Source organism: Hydra vulgaris, chromosome 01, assembly GCF_038396675.1.
Source record: "Hydra vulgaris chromosome 01, alternate assembly HydraT2T_AEP".
Lineage (NCBI taxonomy): Eukaryota > Metazoa > Cnidaria > Hydrozoa > Anthoathecata > Hydridae > Hydra > Hydra vulgaris.
The window spans coordinates 57666147-57693931 of NC_088920.1; the positions used below are offsets into that span (position 1 = coordinate 57666147).

The 27785-nt window shown below is 27.1% G+C and overlaps 2 protein-coding genes across 4 annotated transcripts in view; one reads left to right on the forward strand and one right to left on the reverse strand.

Moving 5' to 3' along the window:
- The window catches only part of LOC136075468 (mucin-2-like), an 80339-nt gene that overhangs the window by 5145 nt on the left and 47409 nt on the right, over positions 1-27785 (forward strand). For both annotated transcript variants that reach the window (XM_065788753.1, XM_065788752.1), the window contains exons 2-4: positions 2483-3022; positions 18038-18262; positions 18344-18526. In XM_065788753.1, the coding sequence (XP_065644825.1) occupies positions 2483-3022; positions 18038-18262; positions 18344-18526 (948 nt within the window). The remainder of the gene's footprint in view (positions 1-2482; positions 3023-18037; positions 18263-18343; positions 18527-27785) is intronic.
- LOC136075469 (uncharacterized) lies at positions 3848-10349 on the reverse strand. Of its 2 annotated transcripts, XM_065788754.1 has the most exons (7): positions 10008-10349; positions 9771-9853; positions 5493-5846; positions 5096-5219; positions 4859-4924; positions 4424-4557; positions 3848-4124 (listed from the first exon to the last, which is right to left on the reverse strand). In XM_065788754.1, exons 2-4 carry the CDS (start codon positions 9796-9798, stop codon positions 5185-5187), a joined length of 417 nt encoding a protein of 138 aa, XP_065644826.1. In that variant the 5' UTR covers positions 9799-9853; positions 10008-10349; the 3' UTR covers positions 3848-4124; positions 4424-4557; positions 4859-4924; positions 5096-5184. The 2 variants fall into 2 exon arrangements, 1 of the variants encoding a protein (XP_065644826.1); XR_010635967.1 differs by lacking the exons at positions 3848-4124; positions 4424-4557; positions 4859-4924; positions 5096-5219; positions 5493-5846 and adding an exon at positions 9295-9350 and having other exon boundaries at positions 10008-10254.

Genomic DNA, 27785 nt, shown 5'->3' on the forward strand with positions numbered 1-27785 from the left:
ACACTTCAAATCTTATGGCGAAAATTTTAGTTGAAAAACAGGCAGTAGAGCCACAAATACTGATCAAATCATTAGACTCCTAGATTCCAGGAGCTGAAATATTTCCGGATTCTGTCATTTTATCACTGCGTTAATCAATATAACACCTAAGTAATCATGAAACATTTCCTTAAGATGTTTGACAATTACCTAAACAATTTTCAAACAATATTATTTTTTTATAATTTTTAGTAAAACTTTATGTTGACAATGTTTTCTTTCACAATTTTTTTTTTGATTATTGTTAAACCATTATTTACCTAAATGCTTAATTGTTATTCAATACAGTTGGGTCGAAAGTCCTCGTTGAAATTTATTTAAAAATCATTTTACCCCTTTGTAACTAAGGAAAGTATCTGGTAACTAAGCAATATAAGTATCCATAGCAACCAAGTAGTAAAAATTCATCCTTTTTATAAGAAATGTGATCTCTCATATTGGAACTCATGCCAAATTTAGTGCAAATACCAAAAATAGGTTGTTGCTTAGCAAAATAAAAGTATCCATGGCAACAAAATAAAAAAGTTTTACCTTTATAAAAAGCGCAGACTTGATATTAGTACTCATGCTAATTTTAGTGAATATAGCCCTTATATTAAATTAGTTATGAATTTTGTTCAGTAAAAGTGAACTCTAGCACACTGTGCATTGCTTTTACGTATGAACAAGTTGAGAAATATTAGTACAAATGTTTATAAAATTTGTATAAGAGTATTAAAAGACGAGCTAAAGCTATAATATAGTAAAAGAAATTTAAAACGATAAACTAGAAAGCAATTCCAGTCAAATTGTTACGTGAGATAATGAAATATATATATTGTTGATTTTTAAAAACAAACCTAATGATACCTCTAAAAGGAGAATAGTACGATTATACCAAGTAATGCTTTAAAAAAAAAATAACTAAGTATAAAAACTTTTTAAAATGTTTTCATAGAAATAGTGGTTTTTAATTATTTTCTTAATTACTAAACAGTAAAATTGCGGGAATAAAAATTATCGTTTCCTAAATTGAATATATATATATATATATATATATATATATATATATATATATATATATATATATATATATATATATATATATATATATATATATATATATATACATATAAACATCTAAATACATCTATTTCTACAAATGGAAGCCCAAGTAGGAGGATATCTAATAAATAACCTGCTTGTTTAGGATGATAAGAACAGCGCCGTTGTCATAAAATGATTTAGCCCCCATAACAAATTTACTCCCGTTAAGTTAGATAGATATTATTTCTGAACAAGTAATTTTACAAAAAAAGATTTGTTAAAGAATGATATCAGCGTTTCTGCTTTATTACTCTCATTGCTTCCAAGTGGCATAATTCGAATCACGTGCACTTTTTGATGGTTTCGAAAACTTTTGTTATGAAGGTCTTTTTTCGTCTTTTACGGGTACCATAATTGATCTTTCTTTTCATATTTGAGTATTTTACAAATTATTTGAATGACTTATAAAAATATATATATTTAGCCCAAACTTATACAACGAATACGTTGAAATAAGATAAAAGGAATACGTTTAAAAATTTATCAATAGTTGTTACACTAAAACAAACTAAATGTAATTGCAGTCAAATGCAATACTTAATTATAATATTTTAATATTATAAATAATAATATTTTAAGAATAGTGTATTGTTGCTTGCAAAGAAACTCGACATAAATCAATCTTTTATATGAACTCATTTTTTTCAATTGTTTTCAATTGGCTGGTTTAACGCTTTAACACCCATATATTTAAAACTAATAAAAATAAATATAATGTTAATAATAATAATAACAATAGTACTTTTAGTAACAATAACAGACAAAATTTTTTATAATTGTTTTTAAATACAAAAGGCAATATTAATATAAATAATAAAGAAAAATAAAGTAAAAGAACTGAATAAATAAAAATTAAACTAAAAAGCACAAGTAAGCTTAATTATAAAACACAAAGCTGAAAACAAATTTTAATCTCTAAAACAGAATACTGTAGTTACAAAAAAAACTTCATCTTTGTGGATTAACTTCTTCATGAAACTAATGACTGTACCGTGATATATTCTTTCATAAACGAATGATTTAAGTTTTCTTTGCTTCATATGCTCTTTGCGGAGTATCAGATAAAGTATCAGATAAAGATTCGACTAAAACCAATGATATATTTTAAATATAATTTATAAAAACAAATTACATTATACATAATAAAAGATTATAAATAAACCAAGCAAGCATATTAAAAACATTATATCTTGGCAAAATGGGTATTTAATAAATACAAGTTTGTTTCAGATTTGAAGTCCCCATCTGGCTTTTATTAAGTAGAGGTTTCAATTTTTACCCTACCCTTGTCCATACATTGGCCTGAACGTAACGAATTTATTACTAATTTAAACATCAAAAACTAATTTTTTTTTAGTCTTATCTACAAGAAATGCATTAACAACAGCTCAAGTTTCATTCACTAAAGGTTTAGATGCAACAAGTGTATTATTAACATCTCAAGTTTCAATTACTAAAGGTTTAACTTCAACAAATGCATTAACAACTGCTCATTTTTCAACAACTAAAGTTTTAATTACAACAAGTGGGTTAACAAGAGCTTATGTTTCATTTACTAAAGGTTCAACAACAACTGCATTAATAACAACTGAAGTTCCAACTACTAAAGGTTTTACTGCACTAAGTGTATTTAACACATCTCAAGTTCCAACTACTAAAGGAGTAAATGCAACAAGTCCTTTAACAACAGCTCATCTTTGGGCCACTAAAGGTTTATCTACAAAACTTGCATTAACAACTGTTCAAGTTTCTTTAAATAAAAGTTTAACTGCAACAAATGTATTAACAACAATGCAAGTTCCAAATACTGAAGGTTTTACTGTGAAAAATACAAAAACATCAAAAGGTTTAACTGCAACAAGTCCATTAACAACACCTCAAGTTCTAACTACTAAAGGTATTTAATTTTTTTTTTTGTTAAAGGATTATATTTATTATAATATCAAAATTACAGCAAATTACCAAAATATGTTACATGACGAATCTGATAAAATAAAAACTAATAATAAAACAAGTTTCACTTGGTTTTATTGGCCAGGTGGTTCTACTTTACAGTGTATAGTATCGTCGCCAGGCTGATAAAATGGTATATTTTCAAAATGAATAATGTAAACAGTATAAATTAAGAGCCTCAAAAAGTATATAATTATTTGCGTAGCATTTATAACTTATTAAAAATTATACCATACCCAGCGGGCACAACAACGTTGATAAAACGTTTAATGACGTTGTTTTTTTGGTTAGATTAACGTTGGAAATGGAAAGGATGGACGACGTCAGATTTGACAACGTTACCTAACGTTATAAATTGGTCGAAGATCATATGTTATAATGTTCCTCGATGTTTTTCCAACCATAATTAATGTTGTATTAACATCGAGCAACGTTGGTAGTACAACATTCTAACGTGGCTTTTTAGGTTGGTTTGGCGTTGGGTTAATGTTGGAAATGGAAAGGATGGACGACGTCAGTTTTGCTAACGTTAGCTAACGTTGTAATTTAGACGCTAAAACGAAATGTTACAATTTTTATTTTGACGTTTTTCGTCCAGATAAAAATTATAACATTTTATCTTGACGTTTTGACATCGAACAACATTGAATTAAAACCATTCAAACGTTGCTTAATGTTATTCTAACACTTATTATTCGTTTGAGTAGATCTACTTAGCTGAAGGTTAACGTTCAATAAACAACAGGTTTGACAACAAAATGACAAGAAATTGTTTAAAAACGTCTATTTACAAAAACATTACAACGTGGTAGAGTAATTTCGTTCATTAAGAAGTATTCCGAGGGAATTTTCACATAATAAATTTAAAAATAAAAAGTTAGTTATTCTCTTGTTGCTGCAGTTTTTTGGGACATCATTGGTTGTGCTTTAATTTTGTTTTCGCCCGCCATCTTCTACATTCACCTTGTCTGGTGAGTATCTCAGAATTTTCTGTATTTCAAAATTAATGTCTTTCAGCGTGTTTTTTTTCAAAGACATTACCAAGGCTAAAAATGCATAGTTTGGTTAATATAAATTCAATTATCTATAATATCTTTGATTATATTTATTATTAATTAAAATTAATACTTGTAATATTGATAACAAATAATTATATTATAGTTTATGATTTTAAACTTTGGCCATATTGCAAAGTAACAATAAAAATAGGATTTGTGTTTTGTGTCAAACTCACAAAAACTTGAAGAAAAACAAATAAATTAGAACTCTGTTAGAAAATAAAATTTATCCAATACAAAGACAAACAAAAAATCTTCCTTTTTAAGATTACAAAATTAAAACTTACTCATTATCAGCTCGTATAACTTCAGTTGCTGAAAACTTTGTTTCTCCGTTTTATCCACTTTTCTATGCTTTACATACTCGTTACGATTTTTAACTTTCATATTAAATGCACTCATAACTTTGTATGACATTATACTAAATAATAATTTTTATCATACTAAATTATTGTTGTGAGAAAAAAAAGTTCAAAAAAAATAAGTAACCTATAAATGAGCAAGCAAATATTATCAAAATGTTTTATTTTGGCATTTTTGACCAAACTTTAACATTTAAAGGTTGTTTTGATACAACTCTGTTTAGAATTTGGTCAGTTATGATAAAAAATTTTTAATAAATTACACACTTTTTTTTCTTTTGCATTTTCGGCAATAAGAAGTAACTATAATTTATAAAGATTTTCTTATTTAGATTGATATACTTAAAAAGCTTAATATACCTTTTCATTATATTCTTAACAAGATCTTTTAGTCAAATACCACCAATTTTTTTGCAACGTATTAATCTTATCAATGCAATATATAAATAAAAAGTTTATTTTATTATACATGTTCACTTTTATTTAAATATATCATTAATTCATTAAATATTATTAATATAATTCTATTACGTATTTTTTTCGTAGTATTCAAAAACAAAGATATACTTAAAACAAGTTGGATTACAATATACTCACAATATTCTTAGCAACATCTTCATTCACCCTTAACAAGTTCATTACCAACGTGAGCAGTTGGTTGCTGAGAAATGTTTTGCTGACTTATGTCAATAACTTTTGTAACCAGCTTGATTATTGTGTACTGAAAATCCATTATATATAAATATATCTATCTATCTATATTTATATCTATATATATCTATATCTATATATATCTATATATATCTATATCTATATATATCTATATATCTATATATCTACATCTATATATATATATATATATATATATATATATATATATATATATATATATATATATATATATATATATATATATATATATACAACATTATGGAAAGTTATAAGATAAAAATTATAAACAAATATAAAACAAATAAATATGACGCCTAATTACCAGCAGTATTCATAGGGAAATCACTTCTTCTAAATTTTTTACAATCTCTTCTACGAGTTGGAGCTGAGTTTAAATGCTGACTTAAATTTCCACTTGCATCTTGACTAGACTTTCTTATATTTAAAGAGGATGTTGATTGTTCGCAAAGCAAAGACAATTCTTTTAAGTTAAAATGGGAATCAGGATGAGAAGAAGATAATGATTGTGATACAGAGAAAACGTTAGATGATGGTGAGTGAAAAGAGTTTGATGAAGTTCCAGATCCCGAAGTTGAGTTAGATAACAATCTTGATTTTGAGGGGGTATTCTCTTGCAGAGAAGTTTGTTCTTGGGCAACTTTTGAACTAACGATATCTATAAATAATTAAAAAATCCCGACTATCAACTTAAAAAAAGATGATAAAAAAAGTTAAAAAAAAGGTTAAGTAAAACATTTAGTACATGCATACAGACTTGTATATATATATATATATATATATATATATATATATATATATATTTATATATATATATATATATATATATATATATATATATATATATATATATATACATATATATGTACTTATGTATATATATATGAGCATAATTCGTTGTAGACGTTTTTGATGGAAAATTAAGCAATATTGGTGATTTCACTGAAAAAATAACAAAAAATTATTCGGCATATAGATTTACACATATTACGCATATAGCTTTTATTATATATATATATATATATATATATATATATATATATATATATATATATATATATATATATATATATATATATATATATATATATATATATATATATATATATATATATATTAGGGATATGACTTTTTTGCAACCTACTAGGCCTGTATCGTAATTCAATGAACTTTTATGTAAAAAGAACGAATAGATGTTTCATTTTGACATATTTTGAAAAAAGGTCACCCCAAAACCAAAAAATCGAATTTTCAATAGGTACACTTTTGTACAGTAAATGAATATTAAAGGCTGAAGATGTTGTAAGAGTCATACTCCTGTTGTTATTTTATTTATTTATGCAACATGTACTGTGATAAAACAAAAAACATTATGTGATATATAATTATACAAGTATTACAAAATTAACAGTATCAAAGCGTCTAGTACAACAATATACATAACTGTCTGTGTCTATAGGCCTACTGTGTTTAGTACATGGGTCACATGATGCTCACGTCTCATAAAGAGTCTAGCGCTTATTACTTAGAATGAATCGAAGTTGCAGTTTGTCTTTCTTTCTGCAGGAAGCATACAGGTCTTGCATCACCTTGATTGCACGTTCAGCTATCTGATTACTTCGTGGTATGTCGATGACGGATGGCTCTTTCTTCCAGTGATTTTTGAATGACTGCAATGCCTTTTTGTAAGGCTTCAATACATCAGATAAATTCTTGAAGTCATTGTCATTGTACTTTTGACTACTAAACCAATGTTCTGCCCACTCATATGAAATGAACCTGCAAACCTTCTCCAAATTCTTTCTCGCTTCAGGCATAAGAATGAACGCCAGAATGGCGAGAATGGCTCTTGAGATCCATCTGGCATTGCTCATACTAGGAATGTTCTGAAAGTGAATCAGAGGGAAGTTTCTTTGTTCTTCATAGAACCTAAACACTCTTGTTAAATGGTACAAAAACTTCATATCGTCTCTCCACCCTGATTTATCAAGAATTTCTACAGTTCCATTCACAAACTTATCCTTCAGTTCATCATACTTATTCAACAGCTCAGACACAAATGGGTATTCAATGTTTGGAGATTTGGTATCACCCCCAAGTTCTTCGTCCATCACCAGACAGAGAATCCTGTCTAGTACGTGATGCTGACAACCGATAAATTGTGGTATTGTGACACCCTTTAATTTAAACATACGTTGCAACTTTACAACAACTCCATTTCTCTTCCCAGTATTGACGTTTGTTGTATCAGTAATGATCATCTTAATTGAATTCCACAAATTGTATTCATCAATAAGTTTGGCAATTATTTCAGCAACAGTTTTAGCTTTGCCATCTTTTAAACGCAGTGCATCAAGTTTCACGTCAGTTCTTTCATTCTGAAGTACAACTACCTGATATTCCTTATCATCTATTCGTTTGCCGTCAAAGTGTAAGGACCACTGCTCCATTTTAAGTTGTTGTATCATTTCTTTTTTTAATTTACCTGCCTCTTTGAATATGGACTTGTAAATTGCTGATTGACTTGGAGTTGGAATATCAATACCTTGTTGTGATAATACATTGCATATTTTAGCAGCTTTCTTTGTGGAAACTCCACTTGATGTAACCATACTTACAGCAAATTTACTTTTGTAGTGCTTTCTAGTTTTTTTCTGAGTGTCCTCATCATCGTCTTTATCACCGTCGTCGTCTTCATCATCTTCACTCTTACTTTTGCAGTTTTCAGATTCAGTACCACTGTCTGTGGTAGACAGGACTTGTGATGTGGAAGGTATTGCTGTTCCAGACTGGACTTTCCTTCTCTTGGAAGGGTGAATGGTTTCTTTACTTGCCACTTGTCCTGTTGAGAACCCCACCTGTCCTTTACTTTCTTTTTGTAGGTGGTATAGACGTTTATCTTCCGAGGATAACCACTGGCCATTCACTTTCGTGATGTCTAATAATGCATTGAGAACATCATATTTTCCACGCTTGACACATTCATCATAGACCTTCAGCACCTTCATAAGCTTTGCTCTTATCACTTGATCAGACACACGTGGAAAATTCAGTTTATTGTCCCACAATTTTGTAATTTCCTTAGAAATTTGGTCTATTCGTTCTTTTCTTCCTTTAACATATGCTCCGAGAAACTGGTATCTTCCTACGATCTGCAATTGAAGTGGTATTCTGGATTTTTCATCGAGTGAATGTTCTTCTACAGCCACGCTTCCTCTTCTTCTGTGTGACTCTTGAAATCTCACCAAATTTTTAGTCCAAGTCTTCTTGTTCTTTGTTACTGTGGTATGACTTTTCTTGTGAGACATCATATAATATTGCTACGACTTTACGGATAGCTGAGCGTAAATATCCGTTTAATAAAGTCGTTTAATTAATAAAATACTTTAACTGTATAGTAATCCAATTATAGTTCGATAATCCAGTCAATGTTGATAACAGCTCGATAATCCAGTCCGTATCCTAACGATAATGCTACAACTACTTATACTTCGTACACTTACAGCGTCTTTAGTTCGCTACAGTAGTTCCTTATTAGCTCAGTTACACGCAGAGTACTTCATAGAACTATTCACATTATCAACACTGAGTTCTGACAGCAGCTCGCTTATATAATTATTTAGAGCTTCCAGAATGTTCTACTAAGTTCTATAATCTTCTACAGTCTGTTACAGTCGTCTATATCACCGTGGTAACACAATGACGTCATCACATAACAATTCCAAGTATTTGCCGGCACACGGCCGTTTCGTTGCCATGGTAACGTGTGGCGTTATATTTATAAATTCATAACAAAATAATGAAATAAATAGAATTAAGCTGAGAATTAAGCTTATGATTAAAACATCGATCAAAAATGAATGTATAAAAATGGTAAATCAAATTTTTATTTTGGGGTGACCTTTTTTTGTTGCAGAAAGCTATTTGGGCCTTTTTTCATGATTTTAGGTAAAAGTTCATCGATTTATGATACAGAAAACATTTTATTTGAAAAAAAATTAAAAAGTCATATCCCTAATATATATATATATATATATATATATATATATATATATATATATATATATATATATACACATATATATATACTTATGTATATATATATGAGCATAATTCGTTGTAGACGTTTTTGATGGAAAATTAAGCAATATTGGTGATTTCACTGAAAAAAAAACAAAAAATTATTCGGCATATAGATTTACACATATTACGCATATAGCTTTTATTATATATATATATATATATATATATATATATATATATATATATATATATATATATATATATATATATATATATATATATATATATATATATATATACACACATATATACGTATATATATATATATAAATATATATATGTATATATATATATATATATATATATATTTATACACATATATATACGTATATATATATATATATATATATATATATATATATATATATATATATATATATATATATATATATATATATATATATATATATATATATATATATATATATATATATATATATATATATATGTATGTATGTATTATCAGTTCTTATAGCTTGGCTTAAAAGTATGTACTTACTGCTTTTTTTTGAGACTTTCTTTTGCATATTTGCTCCTCAGTAGTTGTGTAGTCACTACAATCATCACAAAACTGTTCTGAACCTTAAAAAGAACATTTAGAATATTTTACCTTAACACTTTTTAAATATTTGGAGGGTATTAAAGCTACTGATTTTTGCAACTCCAAATTTAGTTATGATTTTCAGAACCTTACATAATTGTAAAATTTTAAGCAAAAATGAGATTAAGTACTAACCACAGACTAACAACCTTTTTTAGGTTGTTGACACCTTTTAAATGCATTCTTCACATTTAAAGTGTTGGGCCAAAATACTTTATTGGTATCCTCATTTATCCATTTTATTGGTATAGTTCGTTCCATCTCCTGATTTCCTTCTAACCAAACTGCTCGACCATACGGACCGCTAGTAGCCAAAGTTACTTTTTTCATTTTTCAATATATAATTAATATAAATCAATATAAATTTAAAGATGTCACTAAAATTAAACAACCATGCTTTTAGTAAACAAAGCATTTATAAAAGCAACAAACAAAAACTAAACACAAATATTTTATAGTACTATTCTCATTTATTGTGATTTTGTTGCATTAAGTAAACATAAAATATAAACAAAGAAGACTGAACAAAATTTTGTTAGCAAAAGTTTAACTAAAAATAAATAATGATAAAAATAAAGTTATTAATGCTTTTCAGGTGCCACAATATTGTCTCTAAAACCATGAAGAAAAGGGGAAAAAACTAGTGTCTTTTTAGGCGATAAACAAACCATTTTATTGCGAATATCTTGTTTACAAATATTTCTACTTTCCATTAAAATATTTTGATTTGCAACAAATGTCAATGTTTCTAGAGTTGCAAGGCTCATTAAAAAAAAATTTCATATCTTTTGAATTAACAGTTTTACATTGAAAATTATTATTTGTCAATTTTTTAGTGACCTTAACAATTTCTCCACTTGTTAAACAAAACTAACCATCACTGTCAGCAATAGCAATTTTATCAGTTATATATTGGTGGTTGATGCTTTCACCAGACTTTTCTAGTTCAAAAATTCGTTTAATGATTTGAACTAGAGGATTATTGGCATTGCGTATGAATTTTTTTAAAACATGCATATTGTTTTCGAAAGGAAAAGCAGACAGCGAAAGCAAATCCTCGCCATAATTTTCAACAAATTATGGCGAGGATTTGCTTGGTGAATTAGTGAATGAACATTGTAAGTAATAAACGACTCACAATAAACATCTTTTTACTTAAAAACAAACCATTCTAACAAATTCTTAGCATACTGCAATAACTCAGCTCTTTTTTCAGGATCAGTAAAACACATAATACTTATTCAATACTAAATGCCAAAAAATTAGTATAAGCTTCATTAGACACAACTCCTTTTAATACTACAGGTTCGGTGTAAAGAATAAATTGTTTAAATTCTGTTGCTTTCCAATGGCTCAATTCATTTAAAGAACGAGGCTGTCTTGCAAATTCACTAGGCAATTTACCCTTTAAATATTCCAAATTTTTTGATATCTCATTAAGTTGTAATTGTGATAATTTACAAATTCTAGGTCCTTCTTTCAGGAAAAGAAGTATACGCCTAACTACACCTAACATAACTAAATGCATACTGTCAAGTACGAAACCCGAAACACATGGAAAACCGTAGTCTACAAAAACACTTTTACCTAGTTGATGCAATGGCTGATACTTTTCTTGTGAAAAATCTTGATCACTTCTTTAAGCACATCCAATGTCATTAAATACAACTCTATTTTCTTTATACTCTCCTTCTACTATACACCTTTTACATGAATTATAACCATTGTGAGGTTTGATTGATTTAAGCATTGCTCTTGCAGGTGCATCACAACAAAAATACTTTAACTTTACTTGAAACAAATGTCCATTGAAATTAAGACCATCCTTACTTAGTCCACTATACTCTTCTAAAAAATCATTTATAAAATCAGACACTGGAACTGGTTTATGAGTTCCACAAAGTATCGGCCATAACCGAGTGTTACTACTTTTGAATAAAGGCAATCCGTCAATATTAACAACAAGAGATATGGGATTTAAATCTTTAACATTGCCCTTATATGAATCAAGAAGTCTAGAAACTCCATTTGAAATTCCTAAAGGTAGTGATTCTACATACCTTGGAGATTTCAACAACGTTCTGCTATCTATGGGCAGGTCTTTATGCCCATGATTGTTCAAGATGGATAACAACTCATTTATTGAAGCACGTGAGCATTTATTTTTAGTAGCCCATAAAGCAAGCTGTTCCTGTAAAACATTACAGTACTTAAAGATATTATCATTTCCATAACTAAATTTTGTGTATAAATCTGATGGTGGTTCACTAAACAAACATTCTGATGATGCTGGCTGACTTGTATTATCTTTTCTTTCTTCATTTATAATTGATTCACTTTGGCAGAATGTTTGTTGAGGGAGTAAATCATTTTTATCACTTGAGTATAAAGCTTCCTGTATAAAATTGTTTTGTTGGCGATTATGTAAGTGCCAGCTATTTAAATTAAACATTTAAACAATATTACCTAAAAGATTAGCATATAAAATTTAAAATAATTAATAAGTCATGCATATATTGGCACAACATATGCATGTTATATAACATAATCTTTTTTAATTAAAAAAAATCCATAATATCTTTATTAATAGACACGATTAAATTTTATATTGTTTCAACTATATTTTATACTTTTATATATCATATAATAATTGCATATAGTTATTAATAATACGGTAGTTTTATCATTTATAACAATAACCAGGGTTGTTTGGTTCAAACAATGGTTTAAACCATTTTAAAAACTGTAAAAAGGTAAGGCTATGCTTACAAATTTTTAAACTTAGTTGTTTATTGTGAATGCACTTATTTAGAAGCATAAAAGTAAAAATAATTAAAAAAAAGAAACTTGAAATTTCGATTATGTTATCACATTCAGTTTTTATTTTTGTTATAATCTCATTACCCGTTTAATTTACCTCACATGTCATCAGAGGTAAAAAAGCAGTGGGGGCTACACCCTCACTTTTAAAAGTGTGGGGGCTTTTGGTGTTAAAGCCTCCCACCCCTAAAGTTTTAAGTATATTATTTCACAATTCTCAATCTTGATAGTAGAAAATGACATCAAATGCAAGCAAAGATAATAAATCACTGCAAAATTAATATTTTATATTGTTTTAACTTGCGGAAACTATTTAAGAATCACTGTTTTTGAAAAAACCCACAAAACTCAACTTTATAGATCAGAATATTTTTTTTTATTAAATCAGAATGTTTTTAGTTGCGCTTTTTTTTACTGTTTTATACTGTTTTTTTATTATTAATTTTTTATGTATTATTTTTATTATTTGTTCGTGTTTTTTCAATTAATCTATTTATTAATAAAGCGGAGTGTACATAAACCAACTGATTTAGGGAAAACCTGCAAGGAGTAGTAAACACATCAACTGATTTAGGGACAACTCACAAAGAGTAGAAAAAGGGTTTGGGTTAGGGCAGGGTTAGGTTAGGGTTGGAGTTGTGTATGTCCCTTTTGGTTTAGGACACCATCTCCTAAGGATTTGATTTGGGCCTGCAATATTTTATTTAATAAAAACAAAAAGAAATTATTTATTCTGGTCTCTTTAACGCAACATAACATGGTAAAAAACACATACTCGTGTCTATACATATATATATATATATATATATATATATATATATATATATATATATATATATATATATATATAAATATATATATATAAAAATATATATATATATATATATATATATATTTTATATATATACATTTTTAAAACTATATATATATAAATATATATATATAAAAATATATATATATATATATATATATATATATATATATATATATATTTTATATATATACATTTTTAAAAATAATTACTTATTTTATGCTATTACGACGTTCAACAAATATATATATATATATATATATATATATATATATATATATATATTATATATATATATATATATATATATATATATATATATATATATATATATATATATATATATATATATATATATATATATATATATATATATATATATATATATATATATATATATATATATATATATATATATATATATATATATATATTACGTATATCCTTTTTTCCTATTGTTATTAAAAATAGAATTTATTCTTATTTTTAAAGTTAATGTTGTTAGAGTTATATTAATAACAGCATTATTATTAGGTGTTTACTTGTTACTATGTCATGGAGTATTATAGATTTTATTATATAATAGTTAAGCACCATTTAGCTTAAGCTAATTAACTTCTTAAGAACTAGATATTAATACAGTTTTGAAATACAAATTACTTAAAAATAACAAGATAATTTGTTTAAACATATATAATTATATTTGTCTAAACATCTTATAGACATGCCAGCCTATATTTCATCAGTCTCATAGAAAATAATTTTTTATTATTAAACTGATTCGATAAGCAATTTTATTGACAAAAAATATTTTAATTAACCGAATGTAATTGCGACGAAAAAAAGTCCGCATCATCCGAAGTTAACAAAACATTATAATTCCGATTTTAAAAAAATGTTAGCTATAACCGAAGTTGTTATAACGTTTTAATTCGATGAAAAGAAACGTTTGTGTAACTAACGTTACCACAATGTTATGAATCCGATAAAAATTAACGTTAGTGTAACAAATGTTACCACAATGTTGTAATTCGGATGAAAAAAAACGTTAGTGTAACCAACGTTAACACAACGTTGTATTTCCAATGATAATTGGAGTTAGTGTTGCCGATGTTATTACAACGTTATTACAACGTTATAACACAAACGTTACAAAACCATCGTTAGTACAACGTTGAAATTCTGATGAAAAATAACGTTAATAAATATAACGTTATTACAACGTTAAATATAGTTGGTCGACGTCACCCAGCATAACCTATCCTTAATCCAACGTTGGTTCGATGTTGGGTGCCCACTGGGTAAGCACATTATAGTTGAAAACAAGCTATTATATCGCTCTTATTTTTAAACACACAACATATTGCTGGCCATGAGAGAAACACAATTTGTTAATATTTGCAGTAATCACTATTAAACGTTTGACCATAACCTTATTTGATCGTAAATATATATTACAATTTTTCATTAAAGTTAAAATAGATTTTAGTTGAAGCTATCTAGATCCAAGAAATTATTGGTCAACTTAAACCCGAACACCTGTAAAAGCTCTGTAGCTGTGTAACTATTTTGAAGAAATTATGATTATTATGTGTTATTATGTTTTTTCCTAAAAAAAATAATAACACATTAGGATTTTAATTTTAAATAACAAGATAGCAAACAGGATAAAGTTAATAAACAGAAAAGTTATTGAATTCTTTTATTCGGCTAGACAGTCAAAATTTGATTAGTACTTAAATAAGTTTAATCTCTTTTTAAATACTTTATGTTAAAAAAATGTTAAATACTTTGTTATTGATTTACAATGAATGGGTATTAAAATTATACGTTTAGAATAATCATTTTTTAAGGATTTCCAATAATTTTTTTACAAATGGCTCTTTTTTTAAATATTTCATCAGTCGTGGTATTATAACACTTTCTTTAAAAAAATCTTTCTCTTTAAAAATATATATTGATACGCAATCAAGTTTTTATAGGCAGCAGCAAAATTTTTCGTTCTCGTGTATTCTCATACTTTCAGTAAATAAATACATCTGCAACCAATGCTAATGTAAAGAACATTTTGTGTATGTTTCTCAAACTTCAGCTTGTTTGCTCCCTTTCCACAACAGATAGTAATTGTCTACACCTATAAGAAATACTTTTAATCCTAATTGAAAGATGTTTTTGCAAATGCCTTTAAACAACTTATCAATTACATATTTGAAATGATACCATGGGTTTTTTATTAAACAAATACAAACTAACCTGATATAAAGTGTCCATTTGTAGAGCTAAGAGTTACATAAGATGTGCTTTTATGAAACTATAGGTTTAACATCCCTCATGCTTGTTTAAACAGTTAAATAGTTACGCATTAAAGTTTTTCCGCTCTAAGCTGATTAGTACTGATTTATATGGGGCAACAGGCTTATTAAATTTTTTTTTCTGTCAATTGAATATTTAACATTTAGATTTAAATTTTCTTTATCTATGTGTTTATCAATAACAGGAATTTTAAAAAGCCAACGTTGTACCATTTTGATTAGTGAGCTATTTAATCTAAAAAAGAGTAGCTTGTTTGGCAGTTATGACAGACAACAATTAATCAATACAATTTTTTTTTTTTGTAAAAGTTTCATATACATTTTACAGATGCAAAGGCTTGTCAGGTTTACAAAACAGAATAATAAATGGGCTTTAATATAGCCTCAGAAAGTGTTTTCAGAAGTTCTATGACGTTTTATAATAAACTTTCTAAAACGCATGATTCACTAACTCCTTCGATATCCTCACAACTAACAGTACTTACATCCTTCAAAATTTGGATTTTTTTGTTTGCAAAAGTAATAATCTAAAAAAAATAAAATTATCTGTTGAATTAACTTTATACACTCTCACTGAAACTTATTAGTCCCCCTTTGACTTGAGTTTAAAATGATTATTTTCAAATATAAAATGCTGGAGATTATTTACATGTAAATAATAAAATAATTTATCTTAAAAGAACTTTACTTAAACCATGCAATTAAGAGTGTACCACGTTAAACAATACTATTTAAAACCATTTGTTGTTTCTTTAAATCCAGTATCTGATTCTTATGACGATATAGTTAAAGCAGATAGCAATTGGACTAATGACTATTAGAAAACTTAAATATTTGCTTCAATGCTTCAAACGCACTAATATAACAACAATTTAAAAACTTGTTTTGCTTCATCATCATTGATTTGTTCATTTATTATACATTTGCGCACTCACGTTTAATAAATCTATATATGCAATTGTGTTAAAAAATTTAACGACCTTTCCACTTATACATTCTTTAACATTAACTTGGTCCTAATATTTCTTTAATAACCACGGAATGTATTGTGCCATTTTAAGGTTAATTATATTTTTGCTTTTAACATTTATAACCAAACCATTAACATTTATATTAACCATTAATATTTATACAAACAAAAACAAGCGAGTCGATTAGTTTTGGGTGCAGATAGGTATAAAAGTGCTGAGCTGTTACTCAAGGAAATAAATGCTTTAAACGTATATGAACTAATTATCTACCATTTCTTGTCATTTATGTTTAAACTTCAAAATGAAATAATTCGAAAATATCTTTATAACATTTTTCAATAATTAATCATAAATATGAAACAAAACACTCAGTAAGTAATTACTACATTCCACAAACATCACTAAAAAAATCTGACTTCTAAAATTCATTTCGAGGTCCATGCTTGTGGAACACTGTGCTTGACAAAAGTATAAAAAAATTAAAATCTATTGATATATTTAAAAAGACTATAAAAAAACCATTACTAAATTTCAACAAAACGTACACTCTTTTGTTTGATTTTTTAAAAGAGCTTTATTTTGTGATAATCTTGTTGTTTTTGTCTCTCTGTGTTAATTTTGTATAAAAAATACAAACAGATGAATTTATATCTTGAAAATATTTTGACCCTTCTTAAGTTTTAAATTTTTTTAAAATATATAAATATATATTACGTATTGTATTGAATATATATGCATATATGTACCGATTTGTAAATTTTTATATTTACGTTATACTATATCCTATTTTTATATATAAGTTATATTACGTACGTATAAGTAGCGTATAAGTAGCGTATAAGGTAGCGTATAAGTAGCGTATAAGGTACGTATAAGTAGCGATTTGTAAACTTTTTATTTTTATTTTAATTTAAAAGAATTTTTTTTTTTCGCAAACTTTATAACTTTTATTCAAACTTTTTAATTTTTAATTTTTTTAACTTTTTTTTAAACTTTTTAGACTCACTCTTTTGTATAATATTAAAACTATATATATTTTTTTTTCTATCTCATGAAGAGGCTTGATGATAAGAAATTTTTGTATTCTAATTACCCGATTCATATTGTAATTATATATATTTATTAGATCCTAAGGATAACATTGTGAAATGTTTGCAAATTAACAAAATAAAACTAAGTTTAAAAACTCGGAGCTTTGTTAAAAGTAACACAAGTAAATGAGTTATTTATAAATTAGTTTTTTTTATATAGAAATTTTTGATATTACTTGCCCTAATGGCTGGAGTGCATATGGAAAGTATTGCTACTTTTTCTATAGTGAAAATGCAACTCAACCTGGAAAAAATTGGTTGGATTCTCTTTTATCTTGTTTAAACATTGGAGGAAATTTGTTAAGTGTTGCAGATCAAGCAGAAAATTCATTTATTGTAAACAACCTTAAAAAGGAAAACATGAAAAATCAACGTTTTTGGATTGGTATTAGAATTTTATTTTTAAACTTTTTGATAATTTTATGCAAAAAGATTTCTTTCTTAAAATATTTCATTTCTTTTAAAGGTTTCAATGCTCTCCAAAGAACCTTTGTGTGGTCTGATAATACAGCTTCACAATTTTTTAATTGGACGCAGGGTCAGCCTGATAATCAATTAGGTACAGAGAGCTGTGTAGTAATAAATTCCTATGGTTGGAATGATCATGTTTGTGATAGTCATTTTGGATTTATTTGTAAAATAAAAAGAGGTAATAGATTTATCTGTTTAATTTTTAATCTTGTTGTAGAACTTTTTTAAACATCACTTATAAGATTTTAAACTAAAAGACGAAAAATAAACTAAAAATGTTTAAAAGTTTTTTTCAAATTACACATATAAGTTTATTTTACAGCAAACTTATATGTTTATGAAACAAAAATGTTAAATAAATTGAATATAAATATAGATGACTATTATCTGCATACCTTCTGTAAGTCTTTGGAAAAAAATAACCAACCTCAGCAATAACTAGAGCTTTTACTTACAAATGCTTTAAAAACGCTTTAGCAACTACGACCATAAAGAACAGTCTTATAGGTCACAAATTTGGTATAGATCTTGTTTTGTTTTTGTGTGAAAAATAACATTGATTGAGGCAGACTTTGATTATTTCATGTATATCACTAAGAGGTATTTTAGTTTTTCTTTAAAGATTATCAATGGCGTTGTTAAAAATATCAAATAATCACAGGAATTACTCTGTCAAACGAAATAGAGGGATAAAACGCCTCCACATCAAAAGAGACTTGAATTTCAATAGGATCAATTAACCAAGATTTTGATTAGAAATCTTGTTTTATTTTTGCTTAAGGTTAGTTGTATAAGTTTTACAAGATACTCTGATAATTCATATGATGGGATACCAATGGTAGAAATGACTGGCCCTATTGGATAGCCTAGTTTTTTTAACTTTTCTTTGTTTTCATATCTTGCATTATAGTTTCTGAAATTTAGTCAAAAGGGTCTGAGTAGGGTCATAGTTACTGTATGTTTGATTTTCTCTTCTAACTTTTAAAATGCCTCCACTTCACTTATTAGTACAAACCCTGTTCATTTATCAAATGGATAAATTGCTAAACCATTCATTTTTTTATTTAATTATTTAAAGATAATCTTTGTGCTTTGTTAAACTATCGTGTAATCGGGGTTTTCAAGTTTTTGAAAATAATTTTTTTCACGTTTCGTCGAATCTTAACTGCATCTGATTTTTTATTTTCTTTTTCTTAACGTAAGGCAAAAGATTTGACCGGTGGTAAAATTTCCGCATACGGGAACTTTTTAAACAATTGTGCAAAATTTGGTCTAAAACCCAGGAAGTTTGTTGCGGGGGTGTCTAACTGAGTTTGCGTTAAAATTAAAATTGCAGATTTAACTATATTTTTATTTAATCCGTTTAATTGTTTTTGTTTTTTGTAAGTCATTAATAAAGTTTTTCAAATTTTTCTTCTACATGTTTCTTTTTAATTGCGTAGCGATGTTTTTTAAATTTTCGTAGTATTTTCAATAATTTTATAATGATTTAGTGTCTAAATTTTGTCTAAATTATAACAAATATTTTTTATAACACTTTTACTTGTAAAAAATCTATATTTTACTTCGTTGCAGACGTGTATCAATAACTTTCTTTGATATTTTTTAATAACGTATTCTCCTTTTTTCATATTATATATATATATATATATATATATATATATATATATTATATATATATATATATATATATATATATATATATATATATATATATATATATATATATATATTTATATATATATATATATATATATATATATAAAACAGATCATTAGATCAACATCAAATAAAATACATCGGATTATACACATGAGATCAAAGTTGATCCATATGTATTTTGAGTTATTGTTGCATTATAAATATATAAATATTGAATCAACATTACTTGACTTAAAATTCCAAAAATAATAATAACTTGTGTAAAAATTATTGTTTTCAAGAAATTCAATTGACGTAAGTAATCTTCGAATTTTTGAAGTATGCTTAGTGTCATTTAAAATCAAAGAGACTGAGATGTAAAGACAATTTTCCATCTTCAGTAAACCTGACAATAATAGTAAAATATATTGAAATATAACAATAAATATAACATACTAAAATGCAGTATTAATTACAAAATAATTAGTATAATTTTAATAATTCTTTTTTTTTTTAGAAACATTATGTTTTAGTATTTAACATAACTTCTTATTAAATTTATTTTTACGTTTAATAAATATTTTAATTTTTTAGACATTACCAAGAAAATAAATCTGTTGAAAAATGTATTAACAATTAGTTAAACACTGTTTAATTAATTTTTAATACGTTTTAAAACAGCAACAAATAACGTTAAAATCTAACATGGATCTAACATCTAGGTCAATTTTGTGATATTATTTTAATTAAAGTTTTTAAAAAAGTTAAAGCAAACAAATAATACCTTAATGCTGAATAACTATAATTTCTTTTTGTTAAGGGTATAAAATTAATTATGCCTGTATTGAATTGGTAAGAACCCTTTACTCTTGGAAACATCAAAGTTATTTTCAAGAGTCTAATTTTTTAACTTAACACATTAGGCCAATGCTTTGTTTCTATTGCACAAGTAAATAATCTTTCAGTTAAACACGGCATTAATTTTTGTTCAAAAGTCTCCCGATTGCCAGTCTGCCATGTGAAAATAACAGTAAAATTTTAATAGACCAATCAATATCAAAAGTTTTTGCGAGTGGTTTCTATCAATACAGACATTTTGCGCTAAACGTGAATATTATTTATAAAAAGACAAAGCGTATGTTTATGTACCTCATCCTACCATTTTTTTAATTATATCTTCAGATTATACTTGTACATTAATAACATAATATCAAATTAAAATTTGCAGAAAAAATATTACGAAAATTGGATACTCCGTTTATAATTGTAGTTCTTAATAAAAATTAATTATTTAAAAACTAAAAATTTATATATAATAAAATTTTTGAAACTTAAAATTTTTCAACAAACAAACACCAAAGTTAAACAATCTCCAAAAATTATTCAATGAAGTTATGAAATATAAGTAATCTAATAAGAAAATAAAATAAAGGAAAAACTTTTCCTAGAAAATGCTGCTATGAAAATTACTTGAAATTGGTTTGTAGTTGAAGATTCTTTTGATATTGTTTTTGGAAAGTAAGCCATCAAGTGCACCCTGCCAATTCATAAAAAACAAAAATAAAAAATTACTAACGTTTTATCAGTTTATCATTCATGTTCTATTTACATTTAATTTGTAAATTCTATTTCATAAATCTACAATGTAATTTGATTTGCTTGTTGAACAGCCTAGCATTGAATATGTTGTGGATTAAATAGGTAACAGTAACTTTACGTTAAACCAATAGAACTACTATAAACATCTACACCTTAATTTATCAAAAATAAATAAAAAGCATAGCATTAAGAAAAGTGTCATCTTATTGATACTTTTATAACAGGTAATATTTATAAAAACTAATAGAAAAAAATTATTTTCATATTTTGATTAGGCCATCTTTTAAATGAAGGTTATTTGAAAATATCATGAAATAATATAAATAAAATCCGAGTCTAAAAAAATATATATACTAATTTGAACAAATACAATTTCTAAAATGGAGATACATCAAAGTGGACAAGGATTTTTAGAAATAAAATAAAACTAAAAAATTGTTTCTTGTAAATTCTTTTTGATGTTTGCCATCACGAATTTTTAAGAAAAAACCATAAAACTGAGCAGCCTTGCAAGTCATTACATCTGCGATAAAAATTTTGAAATTTATAATACTTGAAGTAATCTTTTTGTGACATACAAATCCGGAGTCCTTTAAGGACTCCGCACCCCTGCTTGGATCATGGCTTTACTTAGATAACCTTAACACAAACATCAAGGTTTTTAATAATCTGATACCTTGAATCAAATTACTATTACCTCATACAAAGTATATTTGATACCACGTATCAGATGTTTATCAACTTTGAAAAGAAAGCTACAAATTAATTTTGTTTTTGAACATGCAAAATATATATGAATATTAATGAATAAAAATGGGAAAAACACAGTTTTTTGGGATATACAATAACACTTGTTTAAAAAACTAATAATAAAAAACATTTAAGTCTGTAAATTCAGATTTCTGAACACTTAAGTTCATTACTTATATAATGTAACATATGCCATTAGTCGTTTGAATTTATTAATTATAATTCCTAAAAATACATTTTTGTAGCTGTTTATACATTTTATTCACAATAGTACCAGTCTTTAGATTCCTGGAGGTCTTTCAATAATAAAACTATTGTAACCAATAATAAACTTTGATAATAAAAAAGTTAACCAATTGAATAATATCTTGATAATAAGTTAATAATATGTAACCAATTAAAAACTATTTATCTCTCATTAAAATATTTAATGAAATTACATTAGAAGCACACAAAAAAAAATGCGGAATAAAATCCAGACAATTTCAAAATTTAATGAACATAACTTTGAAATTCATGAATGCAAAATAAAACAGGAAACGAAACAAAAATATAAAATTAAAAAAAATAGTTAATATAAACAGTTAGAAAAATTTTTTTTCTCACAAAGCCTGCCTACCTCAGTTAAATAAAATAATAAGTAATATTTAGTTGTTTAAATATCCTAATAACACAAAAATGTAGAATAAACATAAACTTACTTCATAAAAGGATCTGAATGCGTTTCTCAGTTAAACACGGCCGACAATGATGTGTAGCCAGCCACATTTCAACTGTTTCAGTCAAAAAATGTTGTATAAATATAATAAATATATATGTAAATATATATATATATATATATATATATGTATATATATATATATATAAATATATATATATATATATATATATATTCATATATATTTATATATATATATACAGTATCGGACAAAACGAGTGCAACAAAATAATGCTAATTTAGTTTCTTTATATAAAAGGGCTGCATTTTTTCAATTCAGAGAAATAAATAGGTAACTGTTTAGAGACAAAGTCCTTCAAGTTTTCTTTATCACAAAGTTCATTATTTGTACACGAAAATTAATAAATTAATCAAAAGTATTAAAAAAAGTTGATTTCCTTCTGGACAAAACAAGTGCAACTTGACAAAATTTTGACCAAGCTGTATTTCGTGATCAATATTTTGTGGCGAATCCTTTGTTGTCGATCACAGCCTTGCATCTTCGAGGCATAGATTAGATCAGGTGATCAATGAAACTTTGTGGAATCGCTGCCCAGGCCCTTTTGAATTTGTTCAAACAATTAATACTTATTACGAACACCTTCACGATAAATTCTGCGGTTGACGATCTCCCGCAGGTTCTCGAAAGGGTTGACATCCGGAGATTAAGGCGGCCAATCCATCACCGATAGGTGGTTGTCTTAAAACCACTGCTTGACTACTTTTGCAGTGTATTTCGTATCGTTGTCTTGCTGAAAAACCCATTTTATTGGCATATTCCATTCAGCATGAGGTAACATAACATCTTTCAGGAAATTTTTATACATGAAACAGTCCGTTAATCCATCGTTTTGATGTATTGGACCTAGACCGTTAGCAGAAAAACACCCCCAGACCATTACATTGTGTCCACCATGCTTCACAGTCTTATTGCAGTCACGTAAATCGATACGTTTTTTGGCCGGTCGACGTACACGGCAAATGCCATCACTCCTAATGATGTTGAACTTCGATTTATCACTGAACAGGACAGTTTGCCATTTTTGCACATTCCAGTCAATATGAGATGTAGCAAACAGGAGTCTTTTCTTCTGGGTTTTTTTAGTGAATTCACGGTTTCTTTGCAGAGCATCGATAAAACAATCCGGCTTCTACAGCACGTTGTCTGATTGTTCGGTCCCATACAGGCAGCTCTAATTGCTTTTGCATCTCGACTGATGATATCCAAGGATCCTTTTTGACGGATCTGAAGATCATAGAATCCTCTCTAGAAGTGGTGGAACGCGGTCTTCCACCTTTGTTATCTGTTGCCAACTTCTCCGTAGAACGATATTTGGAACATAGTTTTGATACGGTCCATTTTTTCACGCGATATTTATCACAAATACATTTTTATGACATTCCACTTATGTAATCGCCATTAATTTTCTTTCTTAGTTCCAATCCAAGACTGTCGGGAGCCAATTTTGCACTTAAAGTCAAAAAAATAAAAAAGATAACCAATCACGCTTCTCAAGGCTTACCGTATTGCATTTACCTTCTGATGTACAAAAATGCTCTGTGGAACACAACGTCTTGGTTGGATGTAGACTGTATTGATGTAATGAAACTCTTGTTGTATTTCACTTCTTGTATTGATGTTCTTCGATAAAACACTTTGATAAAACTCACTTCGATAAACTGTCTTGATAATACTGACTGATTGACTTCCATATACTGACTGAGTTACATGCCGATTTACATGTCTCTTACATAGTAAAATAAACTTGTGTAAACCTGTTCTGTAAATTTCTAGATGCTTCTTTTCGATGCTTCTGGAAGCTTCTGGATGCGTCTGGATGCTTCTAATGTTTCTGGATATTTCTGGATGGTACTAGATGCTTCCAGATGCTTCTTCTGGAAACTTCTGCATGCTTTTGGAAACTTCTAGAAACTTCTGGATACTTCCTTTATTTATTAAAAAACTTCCGTGAAGTTGACATGGACCAGACTTAAAAAAATGAAACAAATCAAAAAAGTTGCACTTGTTTTGTCTGCTGCAAAATGACACTTGTCAACAAAATTCTGCCTCTGTGCTGTCACCTGTCAGCTGATAGCTCATGTCATGGCATGCTATAAGTCCAGACTCCTGAACTGTTTGGTGCGGTAGTATAGTTCGTTTCGTTTTTAAGACATGCAAAATTAAGAACACTTTTTAGCATTGTTCGATGTTGGTTGCAAATGTTTTGTCCAATACTGTATATATATGTATATATATATATATATATATATATATATATATATATATATATATATATATATATATATATATATATATATTTATATAGATATATATATATATATATATATATATATATATATATATATATATATATATATATATATATATATATATATATATATATATATATATATATATATATATATACAGTATTGGACGAAACATTTGCAAGCAACACCAAATACTGTATATATAAATATATATATATATATATATAAATATATATATATATATAAATATATATATATATATATAATATATATATATATATATATATATATATATATATATATATATATATATATATATATATATATATATATATATATACAGTTTTGGACAAAACATTTGCAACCAACATCGAACAATGATAAAAAGTACTCTTAATTTTGCATGTCTTAAAAACGAAACGAACTATACTACCACAGCAAACAGTTCAGGAGTCTGGAGTCATAGCATGCCATGACATGAGCAAGCAGCTGACAGGTGACAGCACACAGGCAGAATTTTGTTGACAAGTGTCATTTTGCAGCAGACAAATCAAGTGCAACTCTTTTGGTTTGTTTCATTTTCCTAAGTCTGGTCCGTGTCAACGTCACGAAAGCTTTTTAATAAATAAAGAAAGTATCCCGAAGTTTCCAGAAGCATGCAGAAGCTTCCAGATGTTTCCAGGAGAAGCATCTGGAAGCATTTAGCAGCATCCAGAAAAATCCAGAAACATTTAGAAGTATCCAGATGCATCCAGAAGCTTCCAAAAGCATCGAAAAGAAGCATCTAGAATTATCTAGTACAGGTTCACACAAAGAAGATTCTAAGATTGTCAGATCCGTCAAGAAGGATCCCTGGATATCATCAGTCGAGATACAAAAGCAATTAGAGCTGCTTGTATCGGACCGAACAATAAGACGACGTTCTGTTGAAGCCGGATTGTTTTCTCATCAAACTGCAAAGAAACCGCTGATTTCACTAAAAAAACCCAGAAGAAAAGACCCCTGTTTGCTACATCTCATATTGACTGGAACGTGCAGAAATGGCGAACTGCCCTGTTCAGTGATGAATCGAAGTTCAACATTATTAGGAGCAATGGCATTTGCCGTGTACGTCGACTGGCCGGAAAACGCCTTGATTTACGTTACTGCCATAAGACCGTGAAGCATAGTGGAGGCAATGAAATGGTCTGGGGGTGTTTTTCTGCTAACGGTCTTGGTCCAATACATCGAAACGATGGAATAATGGACCGTTTCATGTATAAAAATAACCTACAAGATGTTATGTTACCTCATGCTGAATGGAGTATGCCAATAAAATGGGTTTTTCAGCAAGACAATGATCCGAAGCACACTGCAAAAGTAGTCAAGCAGTGGTTTCAAGACGACCGCCTATCGGGATGGATAGGCCGCCGTAGTTTATTTTTATATTAATCAGTATGGCACCGCAAATATATTATTCTAGTGATATTAAAAATAAAATAGTTGATTGTTTTAAAAACGGTAATAAACCAATTGATATTAGTCGAAATTTTCAAGTTCCAAAAGGTACAGTATCAAAACTTATTAAAAAAGTCAAAGAAAGGGAAACTGTGGAAGTGAAAATGAAACCTGGTAGACCAAGAAAAACAACAAAAAGATTGGATAAAGTTATAAAAAATACTTCTACAAAAGATCCTAGAAAGTCATCAAAGGATATAAAAGAAGAAATCTTGGAACAGCATGGAGTTTTATTATCAACAGGACAGTTCGAAGAAAGTTAAATGATGCGGGCTTATTTGGAAGAGTGGCTGTCAAAAAACCGTTGATTTCTAAGAAAAATAAGATGGGTAGATTATTGTTTGCAAGGGAACATTTAAAATGGTCATAAGTTTCCATAATTTAGACCAGGCCTAATTCAAAAATTTAATTTTTTTTGTATATGTTAATAAAAAAAAAATGTTTTATTTTATCAAAAAGTTGTATTACGACTTCAATAAACATATGCATAATATGTAGTAAGTGTTGCATTTTTTATAAATAAATAAAAAGCATTTTTGAAAAGTTTCCATACTTTTGGCCACCGCTGTATATATATATATATATATATTTATATATATATATATATATATATTTATATATATATATATATATATATAAATATATATATATATATATATATATATATATATATATATATATACATACATACATACATACATACATACATACATACATACATACATACATATATACAAGCATAAAATAGATTTTCAGTAAAAAAAACTTCCGTTTTTAACCATTTCAATAGTTTGGTGAAAATGAAAAATGCAATATAAACAATATTGAAGATATTGCATAGCTATTTAGTTGATTTAAGAACACATGCCATACGATTTTTTTTTCTGAATTTAGAGTATCTATACTATAACAACGCTATAAGAATGCAAATGAAAATTCTTTCTAACTTTTCATAAAAAGT